Raw genomic sequence first — 24,762 nt, forward strand, 5'->3', positions numbered from 1 at the left:
GAGGAGGGTGTCTGGTTGGTAGAGAGGATGGTGTCTGGTTGGTAGAGAGGAGGGTGTCTGGTCGGTAGAGAGGAGGGTGTCTGGTTGGTGGAGAGGAGGGTGTCTGGTTGGTGGAGAGGAGGGTGTCTGGTTGGTGGAGAGGAGGGTGTCTGGTCGGTGGAGAGGAGGGTGTCTGGTCGGTAGAGAGGAGGGTGTCTGGTTGGTAGAGAGGAGGGTGTCTGGTTGGTGGAGAGGAGGGTGTCTGGTTGGTGGAGAGGAGGGTGTCTGGTCGGTGGAGAGGAGGGTGTCTGGTCCGTAGAGAGGAGGGTGCCTGGTTGGTAGAGAGGAGGGTGTCTGGTTGGTAGAGAGGAGGGTGTCTGGTCGGTAGAGAGGAGGGTGTCTGGTCGGTAGAGAGGAGGGTGTCTGGTTGGTAGAGTGGAGGGTGTCTGGTCGGTAGAGAGGAGTGTGTCTGGTTGGTAGAGAGGAGGGTGTCTGGTCGGTAGAGAGGAGGGTGTCTGGTTGGTAGAGAGGAGTGTGTCTGGTTGGTAGAGAGGAGGGTGTCTGGTCGGTAGAGTGGAGGGTGTCTGGTTGGTAGCGAGGAGGGTGTCTGGTCGGTAGAGAGGAGGGTAGAGAGGAGGGTGTCTGGTCGGTAGAGAGGAGGCTGTCTGGTTGGTAGAGAAGAGGGTGTCTGGTCGGTAGAGAGGAGGGTGTCTGGTCGGTAGAGAGGAGGGTGTCTGGTCGGTAGAGAGGAGGGTGTCTGGTTGGTAGAGAGGAGGGTGTCTGGTTGATAGAGAGGAGGGTGTCTGGTTGGTAGAGAGGAGGGTAGAGAGGAGGGTGTCTGGTCGGTAGAGAGGAGGGTGTCTGGTTGGTAGAGAGGAGGGTAAAGAGGAGGGTGTCTGGTTGGTAGAGAGGAGGGTGTCTGGTTGGTAGAGAGGAGGGTGTCTGGTTGGTAGAGAGGAGGGTGTCTGGTCGGTAGAGAGGAGGGTGTCTGGTTGGTAGAGAGGAGGGTAGAGAGGAGGGTGTCTGGTTGGTAGAGAGGAGGGTAGAGAGGAGGGTGTCTGGTTGGTAGAGAGGAGGGTAGAGAGGAGGGTGTCTGGTTGGTAGAGAGGAGGGTGTCTGGTTGGTAGAGAGGAGGGTGTCTGGTCGGTAGAGAGGAGGGTGTCTGGTTGGTAGAGAGGAGGGTGTCTGGTTGGTGGAGAGGAGGGTGTCTGGTTGGTAGAGAGGAGGGTGTCTGGTTGGTAGAGAGGAGGGTGTCTGGTTGGTAGAGAGGAGGGTGTCTGGTTGGTAGAGAGGAGGGTGTCTGGTTGGTAGAGAGGAGGGTGTCTGGTTGGTAGAGAGGAGGGTGTCTGGTCGGTAGAGAGGAGGGTGTCTGGTTGGTGGAGAGGAGGGTGTCTGGTTGGTAGAGAGGAGGGTGTCTGGTCGGTAGAGAGGAGGGTGTCTGGTTGGTAGAGAGGAGGGTGTCTGGTTGGTAGAGAGGAGGGTGTCTGGTTGGTAGAGAGGAGGGTGTCTGGTTGGTGGAGAGGAGGGTGTCTGGTTGGTGGAGAGGAGGGTGTCTGGTTGGTAGAGAGGAGGGTGTCTGGTCGGTAGAGAGGAGGGTGTCTGGTCGGTAGAGAGGAGGGTGTCTGGTCGGTAGAGAGGAGGGTGTCTGGTTGGTAGAGAGGAGGGTGTCTGGTTGATAGAGAGGAGGGTGTCTGGTTGGTAGAGAGGAGGGTAGAGAGGAGGGTGTCTGGTCGGTAGAGAGGAGGGTGTCTGGTTGGTAGAGAGGAGGGTAGAGAGGAGGGTGTCTGGTTGGTAGAGAGGAGGGTGTCTGGTTGGTAGAGCGGAGGGTGTCTGGTTGGTAGAGAGGAGGGTGTCTGGTCGGTAGAGAGGAGGGTGTCTGGTTGGTAGAGAGGAGGGTAGAGAGGAGGGTGTCTGGTTGGTAGAGAGGAGGGTAGAGAGGAGGGTGTCTGGTTGGTAGAGAGGAGGGTAGAGAGGAGGGTGTCTGGTTGGTAGAGAGGAGGGTGTCTGGTTGGTAGAGAGGAGGGTGTCTGGTCGGTAGAGAGGAGGGTGTCTGGTTGGTAGAGAGGAGGGTGTCTGGTTGGTGGAGAGGAGGGTGTCTGGTTGGTAGAGAGGAGGGTGTCTGGTTGGTAGAGAGGAAGGTGTCTGGTTGGTAGAGAGGAGGGTGTCTGGTTGGTAGAGAGGAGGGTGTCTGGTTGGTAGAGAGGAGGGTGTCTGGTTGGTAGAGAGGAGGGTGTCTGGTTGGTAGAGAGGAGGGTGTCTGGTTGGTAGAGAGGAGGGTGTCTGGTTGGTAGAGAGGAGGGTGTCTGGTTGGTAGAGAGGAGGGTGTCTGGTCGGTAGAGAGGAGGGTGTGTGGTTGGTGGAGAGGAGGGTGTCTGGTCGGTAGAGAGGAGGGTGTCTGGTCGGTAGAGAGGAGGGTGTCTGGTTGGTAGAGAGGAGGGTGTCTGGTTGGTAGAGAGGAGGGTGTCTGGTTGGTAGAGAGGAGGGTGTCTGGTTGGTGGAGAGGAGGGTGTCTGGTTGGTAGAGAGGAGGGTGTCTGGTTGGTAGAGAGGAGGGTGTCTGGTCGGTAGAGTGGAGGGTGTCTGGTCGGTAGAGAGGAGGGTGTCTGGTCGGTAGAGAGGAGGGTGTCTGGTCGGTAGAGAGGAGGGTGTCTGGTTGGTAGAGAGGAGGGTGTCTGGTCGGTAGAGAGGAGGGTGTCTGGTTGGTAGAGAGGAGGGTGTCTGGTTGGTAGAGAGGAGGGTGTCTGGTTGGTAGAGAGGAGGGTGTCTGGTCGGTAGAGAGGAGGGTGTCTGGTTGGTAGAGAGGAGGGTGTCTGGTCGGTAGAGTGGAGGGTGTCTGGTTGGTAGAGAGGAGGGTGTCTGGTTGTTAGAGAGGAGGGTGTCTGGTTGGTGGAGAGGAGGGTGTCTGGTTGGTAGAGAGGAGGGTGTCTGGTTGGTAGAGAGGAGGGTGTCTGGTTGTTAGAGAGGAGGGTGTCTGGTTGGTGGAGAGGAGGGTGTCTGGTTGGTAGAGAGGAGGGTGTCTGGTTGGTAGAGAGGAGGGTGTCTGGTTGGTAGAGAGGAGGGTGTCTGGTCGGTAGAGAGGAGGGTGTCTGGTTGGTAGAGAGGAGGGTGTCTGGTTGTTAGAGAGGAGGGTGTCTGGTTGGTGGAGAGGAGGGTGTCTGGTTGGTAGAGAGGAGGGTGTCTGGTTGGTAGAGAGGAGGGTGTCTGGTCGGTAGAGTGGAGGGTGTCAGGTTGGTAGAGAGGAGGGTGTCTGGTTGGTAGAGAGGAGGGTGTCTGGTTGGTAGAGAGGAGGGTGTCTGGTCGGTAGAGAGGAGGGTGTCTGGTCGGTAGAGAGGAGGGTGTCTGGTCGGTAGAGAGGAGGGTGTCTGGTCGGTAGAGAGGAGGGTGTCTGGTCGGTAGAGAGGAGGGTGTCTGGTCGGTAGAGAGGAGGGTGTCTGGTTGGTAGAGAGGAGGGTGTCTGGTTGGTAGAGAGGAGGGTGTCTGGTTGGTAGAGAGGAGGGTGTCTGGTTTTGTGGAGAGGAGGGTGTCTGGTTGGTAGAGAGGAGGGTGTCTGGTTGGTAGAGAGGAGGGTGTCTGGTCGGTAGAGAGGAGGGTGTCTGGTCGGTAGAGAGGAGGGTGTCTGGTCGGTAGAGAGGAGGGTGTCTGGTCGGTAGAGAGGAGGGTGTCTGGTTGGTAGAGAGGAGGGTAGAGAGGAGGGTGTCTGGTCGGTAGAGAGGAGGGTGTCTGGTTGGTAGAGAGGAGGGTAGAGAGGAGGGTGTCTGGTCGGTAGAGAGGAGGGTGTCTGGTTGGTAGAGAGGAGGGTGTCTGGTTGGTAGAGAGGAGGGTGTCTGGTTGGTAGAGAGGAGGGTGTCTGGTTGGTAGAGAGGAGGGTGTCTGGTTGGTAGAGAGGAGGGTGTCTGGTTGGTAGAGAGGAGGGTGTCTGGTTGGTAGAGAGGAGGGTGTCTGGTTGGTAGAGAGGAGGGTGTCTGGTTGGTAGAGAGGAGGGTGTCTGGTCGGTAGAGAGGAGGGTGTCTGGTTGGTAGAGAGGAGGGTAGAGAGGAGGGTGTCTGGTCGGTAGAGAGGAGGGTAGAGAGGAGGGTGTCTGGTCGGTAGAGAGGAGGGTAGAGAGGAGGGTGTCTGGTCGGTAGAGAGGAGGGTAGAGAGGAGGGTGTCTGGTCGGTAGAGAGGAGGGTAGAGAGGAGGGTGTCTGGTCGGTAGAGAGGAGGGTAGAGAGGAGGGTGTCTGGTCGGTAGAGAGGAGGGTAGAGAGGAGGGTGTCTGGTCGGTAGAGAGGAGGGTAGAGAGGAGGGTGTCTGGTCGGTAGAGAGGAGGGTAGAGAGGAGGGTGTCTGGTCGGTAGAGAGGAGGGTAGAGAGGAGGCTGTCTGGTCGGTAGAGAGGAGGGTGTCTGGTCGGTAGAGAGGAGGGTGTCTGGTCGGTAGAGAGGAGGGTGTCTGGTCGGTAGAGAGGAGGGTGTCTGGTCGGTAGAGAGGAGGGTGTCTGGTTGGTGGAGAGGAGGGTGTCTGGTCGGTAGAGAGGAGGGTGTCTGGTCGGTAGAGAGGAGGGTGTCTGGTCGGTAGAGAGGAGGGTGTCTGGTCGGTAGAGAGGAGGGTGTCTGGTCGGTAGAGAGGAGGGTGTCTGGTCGGTAGAGAGGAGGGTGTCTGGTCGGTAGAGAGGAGGGTGTCTGGTTGGTGGAGAGGAGGGTGTCTGGTCGGTAGAGAGGAGGGTGTCTGGTTGGTAGAGAGGAGGGTGTCTGGTTGGTGGAGAGGAGGGTGTCTGGTTGGTAGAGAGGAGGGTGTCTGGTTGGTAGAGAGGAGGGTGTCTGGTTGGTAGAGAGGAGGGTGTCTGGTTGGTATAGAGGAGGGTGTCTGGTTGGTGGAGAGGAGGGTGTCTGGTTGGTAGAGAGGAGGGTGTCTGGTTGGTAGAGAGGAGGGTGTCTGGTTGGAGAGGAGGGTGTCTGGTTGGTAGAGAGGAGGGTGTCTGGTTGGTAGAGAGGAGGGTGTCTGGTTGGTAGAGAGTAGGGTGTCTGGTTGGTAGAGAGGGGGGTGTCTGGTTGGTAGAGAGGACGGTGTCTGGTCGAGAGGGTCAAAGCCAGTTGGCAAAATAGGTATTGTAGCTGGAGTAATTTAGTTTGCTAGCCGGGAAATGCTTGTGGCTAACTGGTGCTAGCTTCGGGACAAGGGCATTAGCCACTCTAGCCACTCGGTAGCAGATAGCTAGCACCGATGATCTGATGCAAAGGTCCAGAGCTTACGGCAATAATCCGGTGGTGTAGTGGATTCTAGTCGTGTTAGTGAAGAGTCCGGGAGGCATCAGATTTAGAGCCGAGTGATCATAGGGGTCCACTGAGCAGGTCGGGAGATGGGCCTGGCTCAAGGCTAGCTTTGGGGCTGGGCCACCCAGTAGCAGCTAGCTAGCCGCGATGATCAGCTTTGGGGCTGGGCCACTCGGTAGCAGCTAGCTAGCCGCGATGATCAGCTTCGGGGCTGGGCCACTCGGTAGCAGCTAGCTAGCTGCGATGATCAGCTTCGGGACTGGGTCACTCGTTAGCAGCTAGCTAGCTGCGATGATCAGCTTCGGGGCTGGGCCACTCGGTAGCAGCTAGCTAGCTGCGATGATCAGCTTCGGGGCTGGGTCACTCGGTAGCAGCTAGCTAGCTGCGATGATCAGCTTTGGGGCTGGGTCACTCGGTAGCAGCTAGCTAGCTGCGATGATCAGCTTTGGGGCTGGGCCACTCGGTAGCAGCTAGCTAGCTGCGATGATCAGCTTCGGGGCTGGGCCACTCGGTAGCAGCTAGCTAGCTGCGATGATCAGCTTCGGGACTGGGTCACTCGGTAGCAGCTAGCTAGCTGCGATGATCAGCTTTGGGGCTGGGCCACTCGGTAGCAGCTAGCTAGCTGCGATGATCAGCTTCGGGGCTGGGTCACTCGGTAGCAGCTAGCTAGCTGCGATGATCAGCTTCGGGGCTGGGTCACTCGGTAGCAGCTAGCTAGCTGCGATGATCAGCTTCGGGGCTGGGTCACTCGGTAGCAGCTAGCTAGCTGCGATGATCAGCTTCGGGGCTGGGCCACTCGGTAGCAGCTAGCTAGCTGCGATGATCAGCTTCGGGGCTGGGCCACTCGGTAGCAGCTAGCTAGCTGCGATGATCAGCTTCGGGGCTGGGCCACTCGGTAGCAGCTAGCTAGCTGCGATGATCAGCTTCGGGGCTGGGTCACTCGGTAGCAGCTAGCTAGCTGCGATGATCAGCTTCGGGGCTGGGTCACTCGGTAGCAGCTAGCTAGCTGCGATGATCAGCTTCGGGGCTGGGTCACTCGGTAGCAGCTAGCTAGCTGCGATGATCAGCTTCGGGGCTGGGTCACTCGGTAGCAGCTAGCTAGCTGCGATGATCAGCTTCGGGGCTGGGTCACTCGGTAGCAGCTAGCTAGCTGCGATGATCAGCTTCGGGGCTGGGTCACTCGGTAGCAGCTAGCTAGCTGCGATGATCAGCTTCGGGGCTGGGCCACTCGGTAGCAGCTAGCTAGCTGCGATGATCAGCTTCGGGGCTGGGCCACTCGGTAGCAGCTAGCTAGCTGCGATGATCAGCTTCGGGGCTGGGTCACTCGGTAGCAGCTAGCTAGCTGCGATGATCAGCTTCGGGGCTGGGTCACTCGGTAGCAGCTAGCTAGCTGCGATGATCAGCTTCGGGGCTGGGTCACTCGGTAGCAGCTAGCTAGCTGTGATGATCAGCTTCGGGGCTGGGTCACTCGGTAGCAGCTAGCTAGCTGCGATGATCAGCTTCGGGGCTGGGCCACTCGGTAGCAGCTAGCTAGCTGCGATGATCAGCTTCGGGGCTGGGTCACTCGGTAGCAGCTAGCTAGCTGCGATGATCAGCTTCGGGGCTGGGTCACTCGGTAGCAGCTAGCTAGCTGCGATGATCAGCTTCGGGGCTGGGTCACTCGGTAGCAGCTAGCTAGCTGTGATGATCAATAGTAATGGTCCAGGGCAGGAATCCGGTGTTGTCGTGGAGAAAAACAGTCCAGTATGCTCAGGGTTGATAACGCGTTGTGCAGACTGGCGAGTATTATCCTAATAGCGGCTGGAGTTAGGGTTAGCTTCTGATGGCTAGCTTCTGATGGAGGTTCTGGCTATGAGGTCGAAAAATAGCAGATCCGTATCACGTTGGGTGAGGTGGGTTGCCGGAAGGTATATTTAATTTAAAAATGGATCACTAGATTGAAAATATATTGAAATATATATATTTTTTTTAAAAGACGAAAAAAAATACATTTACACAAGAAAAACGACAAACAACGTTTGCATTGCTACGCCATCTTGGATCTGCCATTGGGTGTGTAACCCCCTTTTATCAGTCTCTCTCTCTCTCTCTTTAACTCCCTCTCTCTCTCCTCCTCTCTCTCTTTCTCCCTCTCTCTCTCCTCCTCTCTAACGCTCTCTCTCCCTCCTCTCTCCTCCACCTCTCTCTCTCTCTCGCTCTCTCGCTCTCTCTCTCCTCCTCCTTCTCGCCCTCTCTCTCTCTCTCCTCCTCTCTAACTTTCTCTCTCTCTCTCTCTCTCCTCCTCTCTAACTTTCTCTCTCTCTCTCTCTCCTCCTCTCTAACTTTCTCTCTCTCTCTGTCTCTCTCTCTCTCTCTCTCTCTCTCTCTCTCTCTCTCTCTCCTCCTCTCTAACGCGCTCTCTCTAGCTCTCTCTCGCTCTCTCGCTCTCTCTCGCTCTCTCGCTCTCTCTCTCCTCCTCCTTCTCGCCCTCTCTCTCTCTCTCCTCCTCTCTAACTCCCTCTCTCTCTCTCTCCCTCTTTCTCCTCCTCTCTAATGCTCTCTCTCCCTCCTCTCTCCTCCTCCTCTCTCTCTCTCTCTCTCGCTCTCTCGCTCTCTCTCGCTCTCTCTCTCTCTCGCTCTCTCGCTCTCTCGCTCTCTCGCTCTCTCTCTCCTCCTCCTTCTCGCTCTCTCGCTCTCTCTCCTCCTCTCCTTCTCTCTCTCTCTCCCTCTCCCTCTCTCTCTCCTCCTCTCTAACGCTCTCTCTTCTCCTCCTCTCGTCCTCTCTCCTCCTCTCATCCTCTCCTCCAATGCCTCCTCACTCTCTCTCTCTCTCTCTCTCTCTCTCTCTCTCTCTCTCTCTCTCTCTCTCTCTCTCTCTCTCTCTCTCTCTCTCTCTCTCTCTCTCTCTCTCTCTCTCTCTCTCTCTCTCTCTCTCTCTCTCTCTCCTCCTCTTCCTCCTCTCCTCCTCTCTCCCTCTCCTCTGTACAGGGAGAAAAGACATCAAGTCACTCCAGCTGTAACACCCTCTCCTCCAACGCCTCCTCCAATAACAGTGATGATAAGCACTTTGGCTCTGGAGATCTGATGGATCCTGAGATCCTGGGGTTGACGTACATTAAAGGAGCCTCAACAGACAGCGGGATCGACACCAACCTCTGTATGGGGCCTGGGGGGAGGTTACTAATGCAGGGGGGTTGTGGGGGTGAGGGGGGACACCCCAAGGAGGGCTGTGAAGGAGAGGATCATGGGAAACTGTACCTGCCGCAAGGATATGCGTCAGCGATCATGACTGGTCAATTGACAGAGGGAAGCATTGGGGACCTGAGTGAGATCTCGTCACATTCACACTCCTCCCACTCCAGGTACAGTCTCTCTCCTCTCCTCTCCTCTCCTCTCCTCTCCTCTCCTCTCCTCTCCTCTCCTCTCCTCTCCTCTCCTCTCCTCTCCTCTCCTCTCCTCTCCTCTCCTCTCACTCCAGGTACAGTCTCTCTCCTCTCCTCTCCTCTCCTCTCCTCTCCTCTCCTCTCCTCTCCTCTCCTCTCACTCCAGGTACAGTCTCTCTCCTCTCCTCTCCTCTCCTCTCCTCTCCTCTCCTCTCCTCTCCTCTCCTCTACATCAATAAAACCAACCTGTAGAGATGTGTCCTCATTCAGCTGTCTGTTAACCTGTAGAGATGTGTCCTTATTCTGTACTTTATACGTTATCTATGATACAAAAACTAACAAGGTGATCATGTGACCAGACTGGTTGGCCAGTGGGTGTCCTGTTGTTCTGTTGTCGCTGTCGATCCGGCCAGCGGTTCCCTTTTCTCACCAACACTTCTACACCCGTTTGACCTTCTACCCTTTTTCTGTGGGTCCAGTGGGTCCCACCACAGTGGCAGTCCCCTGGCGCGGGGAGCCCGGTACTGTGTATCAGCTGACTCCTCCCGGGTCTACACCTTCCCTCAGACCAGCTCAGGGGCAGGTCCTGGGCCAGGGGCAGGGCTAGAAGCCAGTGGACAGACACGCCCACTTCCTGGTTCCAAACACCTGAAGAAGACTGAAGACTCGCCCACTAACGAAGAGCCTAAACTGTCAGAGTGTGGGTGAGTGTGTATGTGTGTGTGGGGGGGTGAGTGTGTGTGTGTGTGTGTGTGTGGGGGGGGGGGGGGGGGGGGTGTGTGTGTGGTGGTGGGGGGGGGGGGGGGGGGGGGGGGGAGTGTGTGTGTGTGGTCCTAGCAGCTCACTGAACGTTACTGGTCCTAGCAGCTCACTGAACGTTACTGGTCCTAGCAGCTCACGGAACGTTACTGGTCCTAGCAGCTCACTGAACGTTACTGGTCCTAGCAGCTCACTGAACGTTACTGGTCCTAGCAGCTCACTGAACGTTACTGGTCCTAGTAGCTCACTGAACGTTACTGGTCCTAGCAGCTCACTGAACGTTACTGGTCCTAGCAGCTCACTGAACGTTACTGGTCCTAGCAGCTCACTGAGCGTTACTGGTCCTAGTAGCTCACTGAACGTTACTGGTCCTAGTAGCTCACTGAACGTTACTGGTCCTAACAGCTCACTGAACGTTACTGGGCCTAGTAGCTCACTGAACGTTACTGGTCCTAGCAGCTCACTGAACGTTACTGGTCCTAGCAGCTCACTGAACGTTACTGGTCCTAGCAGCTCACTGAGCGTTACTGGTCCTAGTAGCTCACTGAACGTTACTGGTCCTAGTAGCTCACTGAACGTTACTGGTCCTAACAGCTCACTGAACGTTACTGGGCCTAGTAGCTCACTGAACGTTACTGGTCCTAGCAGCTCACTGAACGTTACTGGTCCTAGTAGCTCACTGAACGTTACTGGGCCTAGTAGCTCACTGAACGTTACTGGTCCTAGTAGCTCACTGAACGTTACTGGTCCTAGCAGCTCACTGAACGTTACTGGTCCTAGCAGCTCACTGAACGTTACTGGTCCTAGCAGCTCACTGAGCGTTACTGGTCCTAGCAGCTCACTGAACGTTACTGGTCCTAGCAGCTCACTGAACGTTACTGGTCCTAGCAGCTCACTGAACGTTACTGGTCCTAGTAGCTCACTGAACGTTACTGGTCCTAGCAGCTCACTGAACGTTACTGGTCCTAGCAGCTCACTGAACGTTACAGCAGAGCTTGTTAGGCTGCTATGTTATCCAGAATGTTGGTGACTGTAACTGTTGACATGTTCGAGGAAAGTTGACATATTCGAGAAGCCATTTCTGCCCCCCAAAAAACGCTGTTTGATAAAAAATAAAAAATGTAAGTTCAAAAAGCTCTCCTGTGAAGTCGTGACTTGCGACACACTCCTAGTTTCCTGAAACGGGTCACAGATGTGTGTGTGTGTGCGTGCGCGTGTGTACAGTATTAAGTATGGGTCTAGTATAATAGTATAGTGCATTGTATTGCTGCTAGGGCAATCATTACAGATCACTATCGTTATCACAGGAAGTATAGTCTACTTTACCTCACAATAACTTTCCTCAGACAACGACTTCAACTAATTCACTCTCTCCGTCGAGCAGACATACACAACCAGCCCTTATCTAAACATTTTAAAACATCCTATATGGCACCCTATTCCCTTTATAGTGCACTACTTTAGACCAGAGTCCTGTATAGTGCACTACTTTAGACCAGAACCCTTTATAGTGCACTGCTTTAGACCAGAGCCCTTTATAGTGCACTACTTTAGACCAGAGCCCTTTATAGTGCACTGCTTTAGACCAGAGCCCTTTATAGTGCACTACTTTAGACCAGAGCCCTTTATAGTGCACTGCTTTAGACCAGAGCCCTTTATAGTGCACTACTTTAGACCAGAGCCCTTTATAGTGCACTACTTTAGACCAGGGCCCTGTATAGTGCACTGCTTTAGACCAGAACCCTATATAGTGCACTACTTTAGACCAGAGCCCTGTATAGTGCACTACTTTAGACCAGATCCCTATATAGTGCACTACTTTAGACCAGAGCCCTATATAGTGCACTACTTTAGACCAGAGCCCTGTATAGTGCACTACTTTAGACCAGAGCCCTTTATAGTGCACTACTTTAGACCAGATCCCTTTATAGTGCACTACTTTAGACCAGAGCCCTATTCCCTATATAGTGCACTACTATAGACCAGGGCCCTATTCCCTATATAGTGCACTACTATAGACCAGAGCCTTATTCCCTATATAGTGCACTACTATAGACCAGAGCCCTATTCCCTATATAGTGCACTACTTTAGACCAGAGCCTTATTCCCTATATAGTGCACTACTTTAGACCAGAGCCCTATTCCCTATATAGTGCACTACTTTAGACCAGAGCCCTTTAGACCGGTTATTGATTGGTTGGTATGTTATGCTAAATGGTAGGTAGGTTAGGTGGTAATGGAGCTGTGTGGTTGGTATGTTATGCTAAATGGTAGGTAGGTTAGGTGATAATGGAGCTTTGTGGTTGGTATGTTATGCTAAATGGTAGGTAGGTTAGGTGATAATGGAGCTGTGTGGTTGGTATGTTATGCTAAATGGTAGGTAGGTTAGGTGGTAATGGAGCTGTGTGGTTGGTATGTTATGCTAAATGGTAGATAGGTTAGGTGATAATGGAGCTGTGTGGTTGGTATGTTATGCTAAATGGTAGATAGGTTAGGTGATAATGGAGCTGTGTGGTTGGTATGTTATGCTAAATGGTAGGTAGGTTAGGTGATAATGGAGCTGTGTGGTTGGTATGTTATGCTAAATGGTAGATAGGTTAGGTGATAATGGAGCTGTGTGGTTGGTATGTTATGCTAAATGGTAGATAGGTTAGGTGGTAATGGAGCTGTGTGGTTGGTATGTTATGCTAAATGGTAGGTAGGTTAGGTGATAATGGAGCTTTGTGGTTGGTATGTTATGCTAAATGGTAGATAGGTTAGGTGGTAATGGAGCTTTGTGGTTGGTATGTTATGCTAAATGGTAGATAGGTTAGGTGGTAATGGAGCTGTGTGGTTGGTATGTTATGCTAAATGGTAGGTAGGTTAGGTGATAATGGAGCTTTGTGGTTGGTATGTTATGCTAAATGGTAGGTAGGTTAGGTGGTAATGGAGCTTTGTGGTTGGTATGTTATGCTAAATGGTAGGTAGGTTAGGTGATAATGGAGCTTTGTGGTTGGTATGTTATGCTAAATGGTAGGTAGGTTAGGTGATAATGGAGCTTTGTGGTTGGTATGTTATGCTAAATGGTAGGTAAATTATTAGTTTTTGTACATCGCTCTAGTGTAAAGGTAGAGATGAGAATAGACAGAGGGTCATTGTGTGTGTGTGTGATTGGGCGTACGAGCCAGAGGTTCCCCCTCCTCCACGTCCTCGTTCTCCAGCTCCGGTAATGGAAGACTGTCTGTGAAACACACCAGTTGGAGCTGTGTGGTTGATAGCCTTGGCTCTGCAGTCCTCTTCAGGCCATCAAACAGCCTCTAACGCAGTTACTGTCACCAACTGTTTGTCTATGTAGGGTGCATCCCTAATGCCCTATGGGCCCTGGTCTAAAGTTCTGTAGTACACTAGTTCTGTAGTGCACTAAGAAGGAAATAGGGTCTCATTTCAGACTCATGTGGTTTAATATTGTTGGTCTGTAACCAACCACCTGATACATGTCCTCATGTTGTCCACAGGTCTTGTCTAACTCTCAGTGACGCTTTCCTTTCCCCCTCTAAGTGTTTCTTTAGTACTGTATTCAGCTGACTGTGTTACAACCGTTGACCAACACCTGGTTCCATTAATCTGCTTCTGCTGCTTGTTCCTTGTATTAATGCTGCTGGTTGCAGAGGAGCAGAGGGCTTGTTATCTTTCCTCCTTAAAACGCTGTCTGAGCGCTCCAGGTACAAGCCCCCTGTACACCGTCTCCCCAGTATGTGACTGCCAACGCCCACTCCTGTCTTCCAGTCTATCTACCCTCATTACAGGTTTAATGCCCTCCACTGTTCACTCTCAGTCTCCTTCCACACCTCTCTCCAAGGCAGGTTAAAGTCCATCCACTTTCCCCCCATCCTCTCCTCTCTCCTTCAGCCCACTCCTCTCTCCAAGGCAGGTTAAAACCTGTTTGGGCTGCAAGCCCGAAATCGGAACGAAAATGACAACAGCTGCAGGGCGCGAAATTCAAAATCTATTTTTTAAAAATATTTAACTTTTACACATTAACAAGTCCAATACAGCATTTGAAAGATAAACATCTTGTCAATCCAGCCAACATGTCCGATTTTTTAAATGTTTTACAGAGAAAACACCACATATATTTATGTTAGCTCACCACCAAATACAAAAGTGGACAGACACGTATGAATATGATTATGATGTATGAATTATGATTCAAGTAGCATGCACAAGCCAACCGAAATAAACTAAAACCAACCTAAAGAACCCAGAAAAAACTACCTCAGATGACAGTCATATAACATGTTACACAATAAATCTATGTTTTGTTCATAAAAAGTGCATATTTTAGCTATAAATCAGTTTTACATTGATGCTACCATAAATGCTAACACATAGCTAGAGTCTGAATCCAGACGGGAGTAGCCAGAGAAAATACATACACCAACGTCGGCTACTAATTACACCTCATAAAACATTTCAGAAAAACATATGGTGGATAGCTAATGAAAGACAGATATCGTGTGAATAAAGCCAACATTTCCGATTTTTGAAGTGTTTTACAGCGAAAACACAATATATCGTTATATTAGCTAACAACATAAGCTAGCATAAGTCAGCACTAGCATTGGTCAAGCGCTAGCCTAGCACAGTTAGCCCAGTTAGCACAGCACAGTTCGACAGATATATGAAAAAGCATCCCAAATTGGGTCCTTATCTTTGTTGATATTCCATCAGAATGTTGTAACGGGGTCCAATGTCCAGTAGAGTCTTTAGTTGGGTTCCAGAACAAATTATTTCCCTCTTTGGTTAGCAAGCACAATAGCATTGCGGCGCTACTCTGCCTTTCTTCAAAAAATTCTTCCGTCGTATCACATCTAAAGTCCAGAATAAATTGCAATAATATAATTAAAGTATATTGAAAAAACATACTTTAGGATCATTTTGTGACATGTATCAAATAATATCGTAGTCATATAGATCATATTCAACGTTATCTACCTTCTTCCAGAAGCCGAGAACAAATTATGCTTCGCGCCCGGAATTTTTTTTTAACTGCGCAGGTCTCACAAGAAGGTGTGTTATTCAGTCCATGGACGAGATATTCGACTGCTTTCAATTCTCACTTCCGCATTACAGCCTGATGAAGGCGTGTGACGTGTTTCTATGGTCCTAAGTCTAATGGCCTTTTATAGAGAAGGTCTTAAAGAGACACATCGCATTTTGGAAATCTCAATTCGGCTGGGAAAATGGCTGTAAAAATATTTCTGTTCGACTTAGAGAAACAATTCAAACCTTTTTAGAAACTATAGACTGTTATCTATCCAACAGTAGTAAATATATGCATATTGTAAAATAAAAAGTTTCTTAGGAGGCCGTTTGAAAATGTGCACATATTTTCCAGTTTTTTCAATATTCAGCTTGCAGCCCAAACAGGTTAAAGTCCATCCACTTTCCTAAACTTTCCCCCCATCCTCTCATCTCTCCTTCAGCCCACTCCTCTCTCCAAGGCAAGTTAAAGTCCATCCACTTTCCTAAACTTTCCCCCCATCCTCTCCTCTCTCCTTCAGCCCTCTCCTCTCTCCATGGCAGGTTAAAGTCCATCCACTTTCCCCCCATCCTCTCCTCTCTCCATGGCAGGTTTAAGCCCACCCATCTTCCACTGATCCTCCACTCCACTCCCTCCCCTCCACTCACTCCCCCTCTACCTTCCCCCTCTACCTTCCCCCTCACTCTCCCTTTTCCCCCTCACTCCTCCTCTACCTTCCCCCTCACTCCCCCTCTTCCCCCTCACTCCTCCTCTACCTTCCCCCTCACTCCCCCTCTGACTTCCCCCTCACTCTCCCTAAACCTTCCCCCTCACTCTCCCTTTTTACCCCTCACTCCCCTTCTGACTTCCCCCTCACTCTCCCTAAACCTTCCCCCTCACTCTCCCTTTTTTTCCCCCTCACTCCCCTTCTGACTTACCCCTCACTCTCCCTTTTCCCCCTCACTCTCCCTTTTTCCCCCTCACTCCCCTTCTGACTTACCCCTCACTCTCCCTTTTCCCCCTCACTCCCCCTCTGACATCGCCCCTCACTCCCCCTCTACCTTCCCCCTCACTCTCCCTTCACCCTCACTCCCCCTCTGACTCCCCCCTCACTCTCCCTCCCCCTCACTCCCGCTCTACCTTCCCCCTCACTCCCCCTCTACCTTCCCCCTCACTCTCCCTTCACCCTCACTCCCCCTCTGACTCCCCCCTCACTCTCCCTCCCCCTCACTCCCGCTCTACCTTCCCCCTCACTCTTCCTAAACCTTTCCACTCACTCCCACTCTACCTTCCCCCTCACTCTCCCTCTACCTTCCCCATCACTCCCCCTCTACCTTCCCCCTCACTCCCCCTCTGACTTCCCCCTCACTCCCCCTTTACCTTCCCCTTCATTTTCCTCAAACCTTCCCCCCCTCCCGTCACCCTCACTTTCCCCCTCCCCCTCACTCCCCCTTTACCTTCCCCTTCATTTTCTTTAAACCTTCCCCCCCTACCTTCCCCCTCTACCTTCACCCTCACTCCCCCTCTACCTTCACCCTCACTCCCCCTCTATCTTCACCCTCACTCCCCCTCTATCTTCACCCTCACTCCCGCTCTACCTTCACCCTCACTCCCCCTCACTCCCCCTCTACCTTCACCCTCACCCCCCTCTACCTTCCCCCTCACGCTTCCTAAACCTTCCCCCTCACACACCCTCTACCTTCCCCCTCACACACCCTCTACCTTCACCCTCACTCCCCCTCTATCTTCACCCTCACTCCCCCTCTATCTTCACCCTCACTCCCCCTCTACCTTCACCCTCACTCCCCCTCACTCCCCCTCTACCTTCACCCTCACTCCCCCTCTATCTTCACCCTCACTCCCCCTCTACCTTCACCCTCACTCCCCCTCACTCCCCCTCTATCTTCACCCTCACTCCCCCTCTACCTTCACCCTCACTCCCCCTCACTCCCCCTCTACCTTCACCCTCACCCCCCCTCTACCTTCCCCCTCACGCTTCCTAAATCTCCCCCCTCACTCTCCCCTCCCCCTCACTCTCCCCTACCCCTCACTCCCCCTCTACCTCATGCATTTCCCCCTCAACAGCGGTCAGGGACACACCAGCCAGAGTTATCACAGTCCTCCTCCTCTTTCATCTCCTCACTGTCCTCCTCCTCTATCATAACTTGTCTCCTGACTGTGGTCTGACTCTAACCCTGTGGTCTGACTCTAACCCTGTGGTCTGACTCTAACCCTGTGGTCTGACTCTAACCCTGTGGTCTGACTCTAACCCTGTGGTCTGACTCTAACCCTGTGGTCTGACTCTAACCCTGTGGTCTGACTCTAACCCTGTGGTCTGACTCCAAGCCTGTGGTCTGACTCTAACCCTGTGGTCTGACTCTAACCCTGTGGTCTGACTCCAAGCCGGTGGTCTGACTCTAACCCTGTGGTCTGACTCCAAGCCGGTGGTCTGACTCTAACCCTGTGGTCTGACTCTAACCCTGTGGTCTGACTCCAAGCCTGGGGTCTGACTCTAACCCTGTGGTCTGACTCTAACCCTGTGGTCTGACTCTAACCCTGTGGTCTGACTCCAAGCCGGTGGTCTGACTCTAACCCTGTGGTCTGACTCCAAGCCGGTGGTCTGACTCTAACCCTGTGGTCTGACTCTAACCCTGTGGTCTGACTCCAAGCCTGTGGTCTGACTCTAACCCTGTGGTCTGACTCTAACCCCGTGGTCTGACTCTAACCCCGTGGTCTGACTCTAACCCTGTGGTCTGACTCTAACCCTGTGGTCTGACTCTAACCCTGTGGTCTGACTCTAACCCTGTGGTCTGACTCCAACACTGTGGTCTGACTCCAAGCCTGTGGTCTGACTCTAACCCTGTGGTCGGACTCTAACCCTGTGGTCTGACTCTAACCCTGTGGTCTGACTCCAAGCCGGTGGTCTGACTCTAACCCTGTGGTCTGACTCCAAGCCTGTGGTCTGACTCTAACCCTGTGGTCTGACTCTAACCCTGTGGTCTGACTCTAACCCTGTGGTCTGACTCTAACCCTGTGGTCTGACTCTAACCCTGTGGTCTGACTCTAACCCTGTGGTCTGACTCTAACCCTGTGGTCTGACTCTAACCCTGTTGTCTGACTCCAAGCCTGTGGTCTGACTCTAACCCTGTGGTCTGACTCTAACCCTGTGGTCTGACTCTAACCCTGTGGTCTGACTCTAACCCTGTGGTCTGACTCCAAGCCTGTGGTCTGACTTCTCTGTCTGCTCCTGCTGCCTGCATGTTTCTTTACCTCTCTATTGTACTGTAACCACAATAAAATAGTGTTCCCCCTCTTTCTTTGTCTCTGTGTAATAAAACCTTTTTGTCCCTCCCTACTCACGGTTGCACCCTCACTTAACCAGAGCTTGGCTTCTTCCTTCACAGCATGCATTTCTCCCTTTCCTAATCCCACACCCCTCCTCCCACTGACAAATATCTTCAGCATGATTCAGAAAAGCACCTGGTGGCGTTGCCATGCTAAGATATTACCTGTTGCTGCCCCTGAAGGCCTTGATTGGTACTGACCAACAGTTTTGTATAAACAGCTTGGCTGGGTTGTCTAAAGGCCTTCCTCCACTCCCTCACCCCCTCTCCCACTCCTCCTGTCCCTTAGACAGGGTTCTCCTGGCTGGTCTCTGACCAGACTCTCTGTTCTGTTCTGTGTGTCTCTTGCAGGCAATTGTACCTCCAGGAGGCAGCGTGTCACCAGGCAGCAGAGAGGGAGAGAGAGGCCAAGGCCCTGGAGAAGCTGTCTAAAGAAGAGTATCTAAAGATGATGCTGGAGGAGAGTGGCCCAGGGGAGGACGGACGCAGGAAGGTGAGATGGTTTACCTATACACTGAACAAATGATACATATCACTATGTTTAGCCCTGAATCAACCTAGAAGGCCTATGTGTTATGTTTGATCATAGGAAGTCATAGGAAGTCAGAATTTCTCATTGATGTTGATTCAGCATGTCCATTTCGTAATGGGAACTCCTTATGGATATGCAATGGACACTGTCAACTTGCAGAAGAGCATGTTCACACTGACAATATAGCATATGTGTAATGGACACTGTCCAATTGCAATATATTGGCAATGGACACTGTCCAACTGCTGTATAACATGTTAAGATTGGCAATGTATTATGTGTATTGGACACTGTCCATAAGCAATACATTACAATGGGCATTTACCATCACGAATTGGACATTCTGTTATATATTGCTGAAATGCCAAGTTGTCTGGCTCGTTGAACTCGGGACGGCCTAGTAGTGATAGTGGTTCCTCTCACTCGCTCGTTGGTGTTGATTTCAGCCTGTCCATTTGGTGATGGTAAATCCCTCATTAAATACATTGGAAATGTACAAATATACATGTCCGTTTGCAATGTATTAAAATAGGCATTTACCATCATGGATTGGACTCTATAAACAGGTATTCACAAACTGGGGTACGCCAAATAAACATGTGAATCACAAAAAAAGACATTTTAATTCACATTTTCAAACAATCCATTTGTATTTTCCAACGGGGCTATACATTTGTGTGAGGTTTTTTCGTTTCACTGTTTCTCTCTCGCGGGAATTCCACTAACAGTCCGTATGTAGCCAAACGTAGCTGCTGCTTATGTTGGCATCTGTACTGATGGGTCAATAGCCATGGCAGGGAGACATTGTGGAGTCATAACGCACGTGCAAGCAGTTGTTCCTGACACCACTTGGGTACACTACAGCATCCACAGAGAGGCTCTTGCTGCCAAGGGAATGCCTGACAGCTTGAAAGACATTTTGGACAGTACAGTGAAAATTATTAACTTTGTTAACCTGTCTAGGATCAGCGTGGCGCTAGCGGCACACCCCCCCCCCTCCCACTGAAAAACCAGTGCCGCGAAATTCAAAAAAATATTTTTTTTAAATATTTAACTTTCACACATTAAAGTCCAATACAGCTAATGAAAGACACAGATCTTGTGAATCCAGTCAACTTGTCCGATTTTTAAAATGTTTTACAGGGAAGACACAATATGTAAAGATGTACATCTATTACCTAAAAACACATTAGCATAATCCACCATCTTTTATTTGTCCACCAACACCAGCAGCCATCACCAATTCGACTAAACTAAGATATTTATAGCCCCTAACCAACAAAAAAACTCATCAGATGACAGTCTGATAACATATTTATGGTATGGGATAGGTTTTGTTAGAAAAAAGTGCATATTTCAGGTAGATGGCATAGGTTACAATTGCACCCACCGTCACAAATGGAATAGAAAAACTACTTAGAGCAACGTGTTTACCTACTTACTAATCATCAAACATTTCGTAAAAATACACAGCATACACGAATCGAAAGACACAGATCCTGTGAATACAGACAATATTTCAGATTTTCTAAGTGTCTTACAGCGAAAACACAATAAATCGTTATATTAGCTTAGCACATAGCAATTAGCAGCCCAGCATTGATTCTAGCCAAAGTGAGCGATAAAAGTCAACATCGCCAAAAGATATTAATTTTTTCACTAACCTTCTCAGAATTCTTCCGATGACACTCCTGTAACATCACATTACAACATGCATATACAGTTTGATCGAAAATGTTTATATTTAGCCACCAAAATCATGGTTAGACAATGTGAAATGTAGACAAGCTGGTAAAGAAAAAGTCCTTGCGCCACTTAGACAGTGATCTACTCTTATACATAAATACTCATAAACGTGACTAAAAAATATAGGGTGGACAGGGATTGATAGACAATTTAATTCTTAATACAATTGCGTTATTACATTTTTTAATTTATCCTTACTTTTCAATACAGTTTGCGCCAAGCGAAGCTACGTCAAAAAACATGGCGTCCTAAGCCACTAAAATGTTTCGACAGAAACACGATTTATCATAATAAAAATGTCCTACCTTGAGCTGTTCTTCCATCAGTATCTTGGGCAAAGGATCCTTTCTTGGGAGGAATCGTCTTTTGGTGGAAAGCTGTCCTCTTGCCATGTGAAAATGCCAACTGCGTTCGGGATGAACTGAAAGCGTGCCCACCTATTCACAGCGTTAAAGAAATAAATGTCCCAAAATCGCACTAAACGGATATAAATTGCTATAAAACGCTTTAAATTAACTACCTTATGATGTTTTTAACTCCTATAACGAGTGAAAAGATGACCGGAGAAATATAACAGGCTAAACTAACGCTTGGAACAGGAGAGGGTCGGTGTCCTCCACGCGCGTTACGCAGCAAGAAAAGACTTGCTAGCTACAGGGTTTTTTCATTTGTAGTGCCTGTGAACGCGCAATCGACCCCATTGGAATCGTCATCACGTAAAGGCATCCAGGGGAAGACGTAAGAAGTGTCCGTATAGTCATAGCAAAATCAGTGCCGTTTTAACTGACTTCAGAACAGTGGCCAACATTTCTGAAATCTGAATCCATGTCAGGGAAATTGCTGTAGAATGGGCTCTGTTCCACTTAGAGACAAAATTTCAACTCCTATAGAAACTATAGACTGTTTTCTATCCAATAATAATAATAATATGCATATTGTACGATCAAGGATTTTGTGGGAAGCCGTTTCAAAAATTAGCCAAATTAGCATAAATAGTCTAAACAGCGCCCCCATCCCCAACAGGTTAAAGCAAAGCCCCTGAACTCTCGTGTATTTTCTGCACTATGCAATGACATGGGCAGCGACCATGTAACCCTTTTACAACATACAGAAGTGCGCTGGTTATCAAGGGGAAAAGTATTGACACGTTTCTTTTAACCTGTTGGGGATGGGGGCGCTGTTTAGACTATTTATGCTAATTTGGCTAATTTTTGAAACGGCTTCCCACAAAATCCTTGATCGTACAATATGCATATTATTATTATTATTGGATAGAAAACAGTCTATAGTTTCTATAGGAGTTGAAATTTTGTCTCTAAGTGGAACAGAGCCCATTCTACAGCAATTTCCCTGACATGGATTCAGATTTCAGAAATGTTGGCCACTGTTCTGAAGTCAGTTAAAACGGCACTGATATTGCTATGACTATACGGACACTTCTTACGTCTTCCCCTGGATGCCTTTACGTGATGACGATTCCAATGGGGTCGATTGCGCGTTCACAGGCCCTATAAATCAAAAAACCCTGTAGCTAGCAAGTCTTTCCTTGCTGCGTAACGCGCGTGCTGGACACCGACCCTCTCCTGTTCCAAGCGTTAGTTTAGCCTGTTATATTTCTCCGGTCATCTTTTCACTCGTTATAGGAGTTAAAAACATCATAAGGTAGTTAATTTAAAGCGTTTTATAGCAATTTATATCCGTTTAGTGCGATTTTGGGACATTTATTTCTTTAACGCTGTGAATAGGTGGGCACGCTTTCAGTTCATCCCGAACGCAGTTGGCATTTTCACATGGCAAGAGGACAGCTTTCCACCAAAAGACGATTCCTCCCAAGAAAGGATCCTTTGCCCAAGATACTGATGGAAGAACAGCTCAAGGTAGGACATTTTTATTATGATAAATCGTGTTTCTGTCGAAACATTTTAGTGGCTTAGGACGCCATGTTTTTTGACGTAGCTTCGCTTGGCGCAAACTGTATTGAAAAGTAAGGATAAATTAAAAAATGTAATAACGCAATTGTATTAAGAATTAAATTGTCTATCAATCCCTGTCCACCCTATATTTTTTTGTCACGTTTATGAGTATTTATGTATAAGAGTAGATCACTGTCTAAGTGGCGCAAGGACTTTTTCTTTACCAGCTTGTCTACATTTCACATTGTCTAACCATGATTTTGGTGGCTAAATATAAACATTTTCGATCAAACTGTATATGCATGTTGTAATGTGATGTTACAGGAGTATCATCGGAAGAATTCTGAGAAGGTTAGTGAAAAAATTAATATCTTTTGGCGATGTTGACTTTTATCGCTCACTTTGGCTAGAATCAATGCTGGGCTGCTAATTGCTATGTGCTAAGCTAATATAACGATTTATTGTGTTTTCGCTGTAAGACACTTAGAAAATCTGAAATATTGTCTGTATTCACAGGATCTGTGTCTTTCGATTCGTGTATGCTGTGTATTTTTACGAAATGTTTGATGATTAGTAAGTAGGTAAACACGTTGCTCTAAGTAGTTTTTCTATTCCATTTGTGACGGTGGGTGCAATTGTAACCTATGCCATCTACCTGAAATTTGCACTTTTTTCTAACAAAACCTATCCCATACCATAAATATGTTATCAGACTGTCATCTGATGAGTTTTTTTGTTGGTTAGGGGCTATAAATATCTTAGTTTAGTCGAATTGGTGATGGCTACTGGTGTTGGTGGACAAATAAAAGATGGTGGATTATGCTAATGTGTTTTTAGGTAATAGATGTACATCTTTACATATTGTGTCTTCCCTGTAAAACATTTTAAAAATCGGACAAGTTGACTGGATTCACAAGATCTGTGTCTTTCATTAGCTGTATTGGACTTTAATGTGTGAAAGTTAAATATTTAAAAAAAAAATTTTTTTTTAATTTCGCGGCACTGGTTTTTCAGTGGGGGGGGGGGGTGTGCCGCTAGCGCCACGCTGATCCTAGACAGGTTAATTGAGAGACGAGCTTATAGTTTTCTTTACTGATTTTCTCTTGCATGATGACGAGTTTCTCACACGACTGGCCTATCTGGGGGATGTTTTCTCTCACACGACTGGCCTGTCTGGGGGATGTTTCCTCTCACACGACTGGCCTGTCTGGGGGATGTTTTCTCTCACACGACTGGCCTGTCTGGGTGATGTTTTCTCTCACACGACTGGCCTGTCTGGGTGATGTTTCCTCTCACACGACTGGCCTGTCTGGGTGATGTTTTCTCTCACACGACTGGCCTGTCTGGGTGATGTTTTCTCTCACACGACTGGCCTGTCTGGGTGATGTTTTCTCTCACACGACTGGCCTGTCTGGGTGATGTTTTCTCTCACACAACTGGCCTATCTCGTATCGTCTGAGATCCCCAAAGATTGGAAAGCTGCCGCGGTCCACCCTGCCAGCCCGACTAACATCACTACTCTGAACGGTTCTGACTTAGAATATGTGGACAACTACAAATACCTAGATGTCTGGTTAGACTGTAAACTCTCCTTCCAGACTCACTTTTTTTAACCTTTATTTAACTAGGCAAGTCAGTTAACTTCTTATGGGTACCTGGAACAGTAGCGTCCCACCTGGCCAACATCCAGTGAAATTGCAGAGCGCGAAAAAAAAAAAAACGAAATAAAAATATTTAACATTCTTGAAAATATATCTGTTATTCATCAAAATAAAGCTTAACTTCTTGTTAATCCAGCCGCTGTGCCAGATTTCAAAAAGACTTCACGGCGAAAACCAGCGTCCGCATACAAAAGCATGAAAATCATATTTCAATATTTCGCTCTCGGTCATGCGCTGGAAACAGATCTGGCGACTTCCCAAGGTCCACTCACTCAAAGTGGTCTTATTCCCTAATTCTTCAGAATACAAGCCTGAAACTATTTCTAAAGACTGGTGACATCTAGTGGAAGCCATAGGAAGTGTAATTTGAGTCTTAAGTCAATGGATACTGTAATGGTAATGAAAATTACAAACATAAAAAAATCCCACTTCCTGGATGGATTTTTCTCAGGTTTTCGCCTGCCATTTCAGTTCCGTTATACTCACAGACATTATTTTAACAGTTTCAGAAACTTTAGAGTGTTTTCTATCCAAATCTTCCAATTATACGCATATCCAAGTATCTGGGCCTGAGTAGCAGGCCGTTTACTTTGAGCACGCTTTTCATCCGGAGGTGAGGATAAGAACAAATTCTTATTTTTAATGACCGCCTAGGAACAGTGGGTTAACTGCCTTGTTCAGGGGAACAGTGGGTTACCTGCCTTGTTCAGGGGAACAGTGGGTTACCTGCCTTGTTCAGGGGAACAGTGGGTTACCTGCCTTGTTCAGGGGAACAGTGGGTTAACTGCCTTGTTCAGGGGAACAGTGGGTTACCTGCCTTGTTCAGGGGAACAGTGAGTTAAACTGCCTTGTTCAGGGGAACAGTGGGTTACCTGCCTTGTTCAGGGGAACAGTGGGTTACCTGCCTTGTTCAGGGGAACAGTGGGTTACCTGCCTTGTTCAGGGGAACAGTGGGTTACCTGCCTTGTTCAGGGGAACAGTGGGTGACCTGCCTTGTTCAGGGGAACAGTGGGTGACCTGCCTTGTTCAGGGGAACAGTGGGTTAACTGCCTTGTTCAGGGGAACAGTGGGTTACCTGCCTTGTTCAGGGGAACAGTGGGTTAACTGCCTTGTTCAGGGGAACAGTGAGTTACCTGCCTTGTTCAGGGGAACAGTGGGTTACCTGCCTTGTTCAGGGGAACAGTGGGTTAACTGCCTTGTTCAGGGGAACAGTGAGT

General features: G+C 49.5%; 1 protein-coding gene across 2 annotated transcripts in view; it reads left to right on the forward strand.

Moving 5' to 3' along the window:
- The window catches only part of LOC129862810 (signal-induced proliferation-associated 1-like protein 2), a 145,508-nt gene that overhangs the window by 14,860 nt on the left and 105,886 nt on the right, over positions 1-24,762 (forward strand). Inside the window, exons 4-7 of one of the 2 annotated variants that reach the window (XM_055934856.1) lie at positions 8,194-8,567; positions 9,068-9,292; positions 12,995-13,048; positions 18,045-18,186. In XM_055934856.1, coding sequence (XP_055790831.1) covers positions 8,194-8,567; positions 9,068-9,292; positions 12,995-13,048; positions 18,045-18,186 — 795 coding nt within the window. The remainder of the gene's footprint in view (positions 1-8,193; positions 8,568-9,067; positions 9,293-12,994; positions 13,049-18,044; positions 18,187-24,762) is intronic. The other variant, XM_055934936.1, reaches the window with a different exon arrangement.

Source organism: Salvelinus fontinalis, chromosome 1, assembly GCF_029448725.1.
Source record: "Salvelinus fontinalis isolate EN_2023a chromosome 1, ASM2944872v1, whole genome shotgun sequence".
In the NCBI taxonomy this organism is placed as follows: Eukaryota; Metazoa; Chordata; class Actinopteri; order Salmoniformes; family Salmonidae; genus Salvelinus; species Salvelinus fontinalis.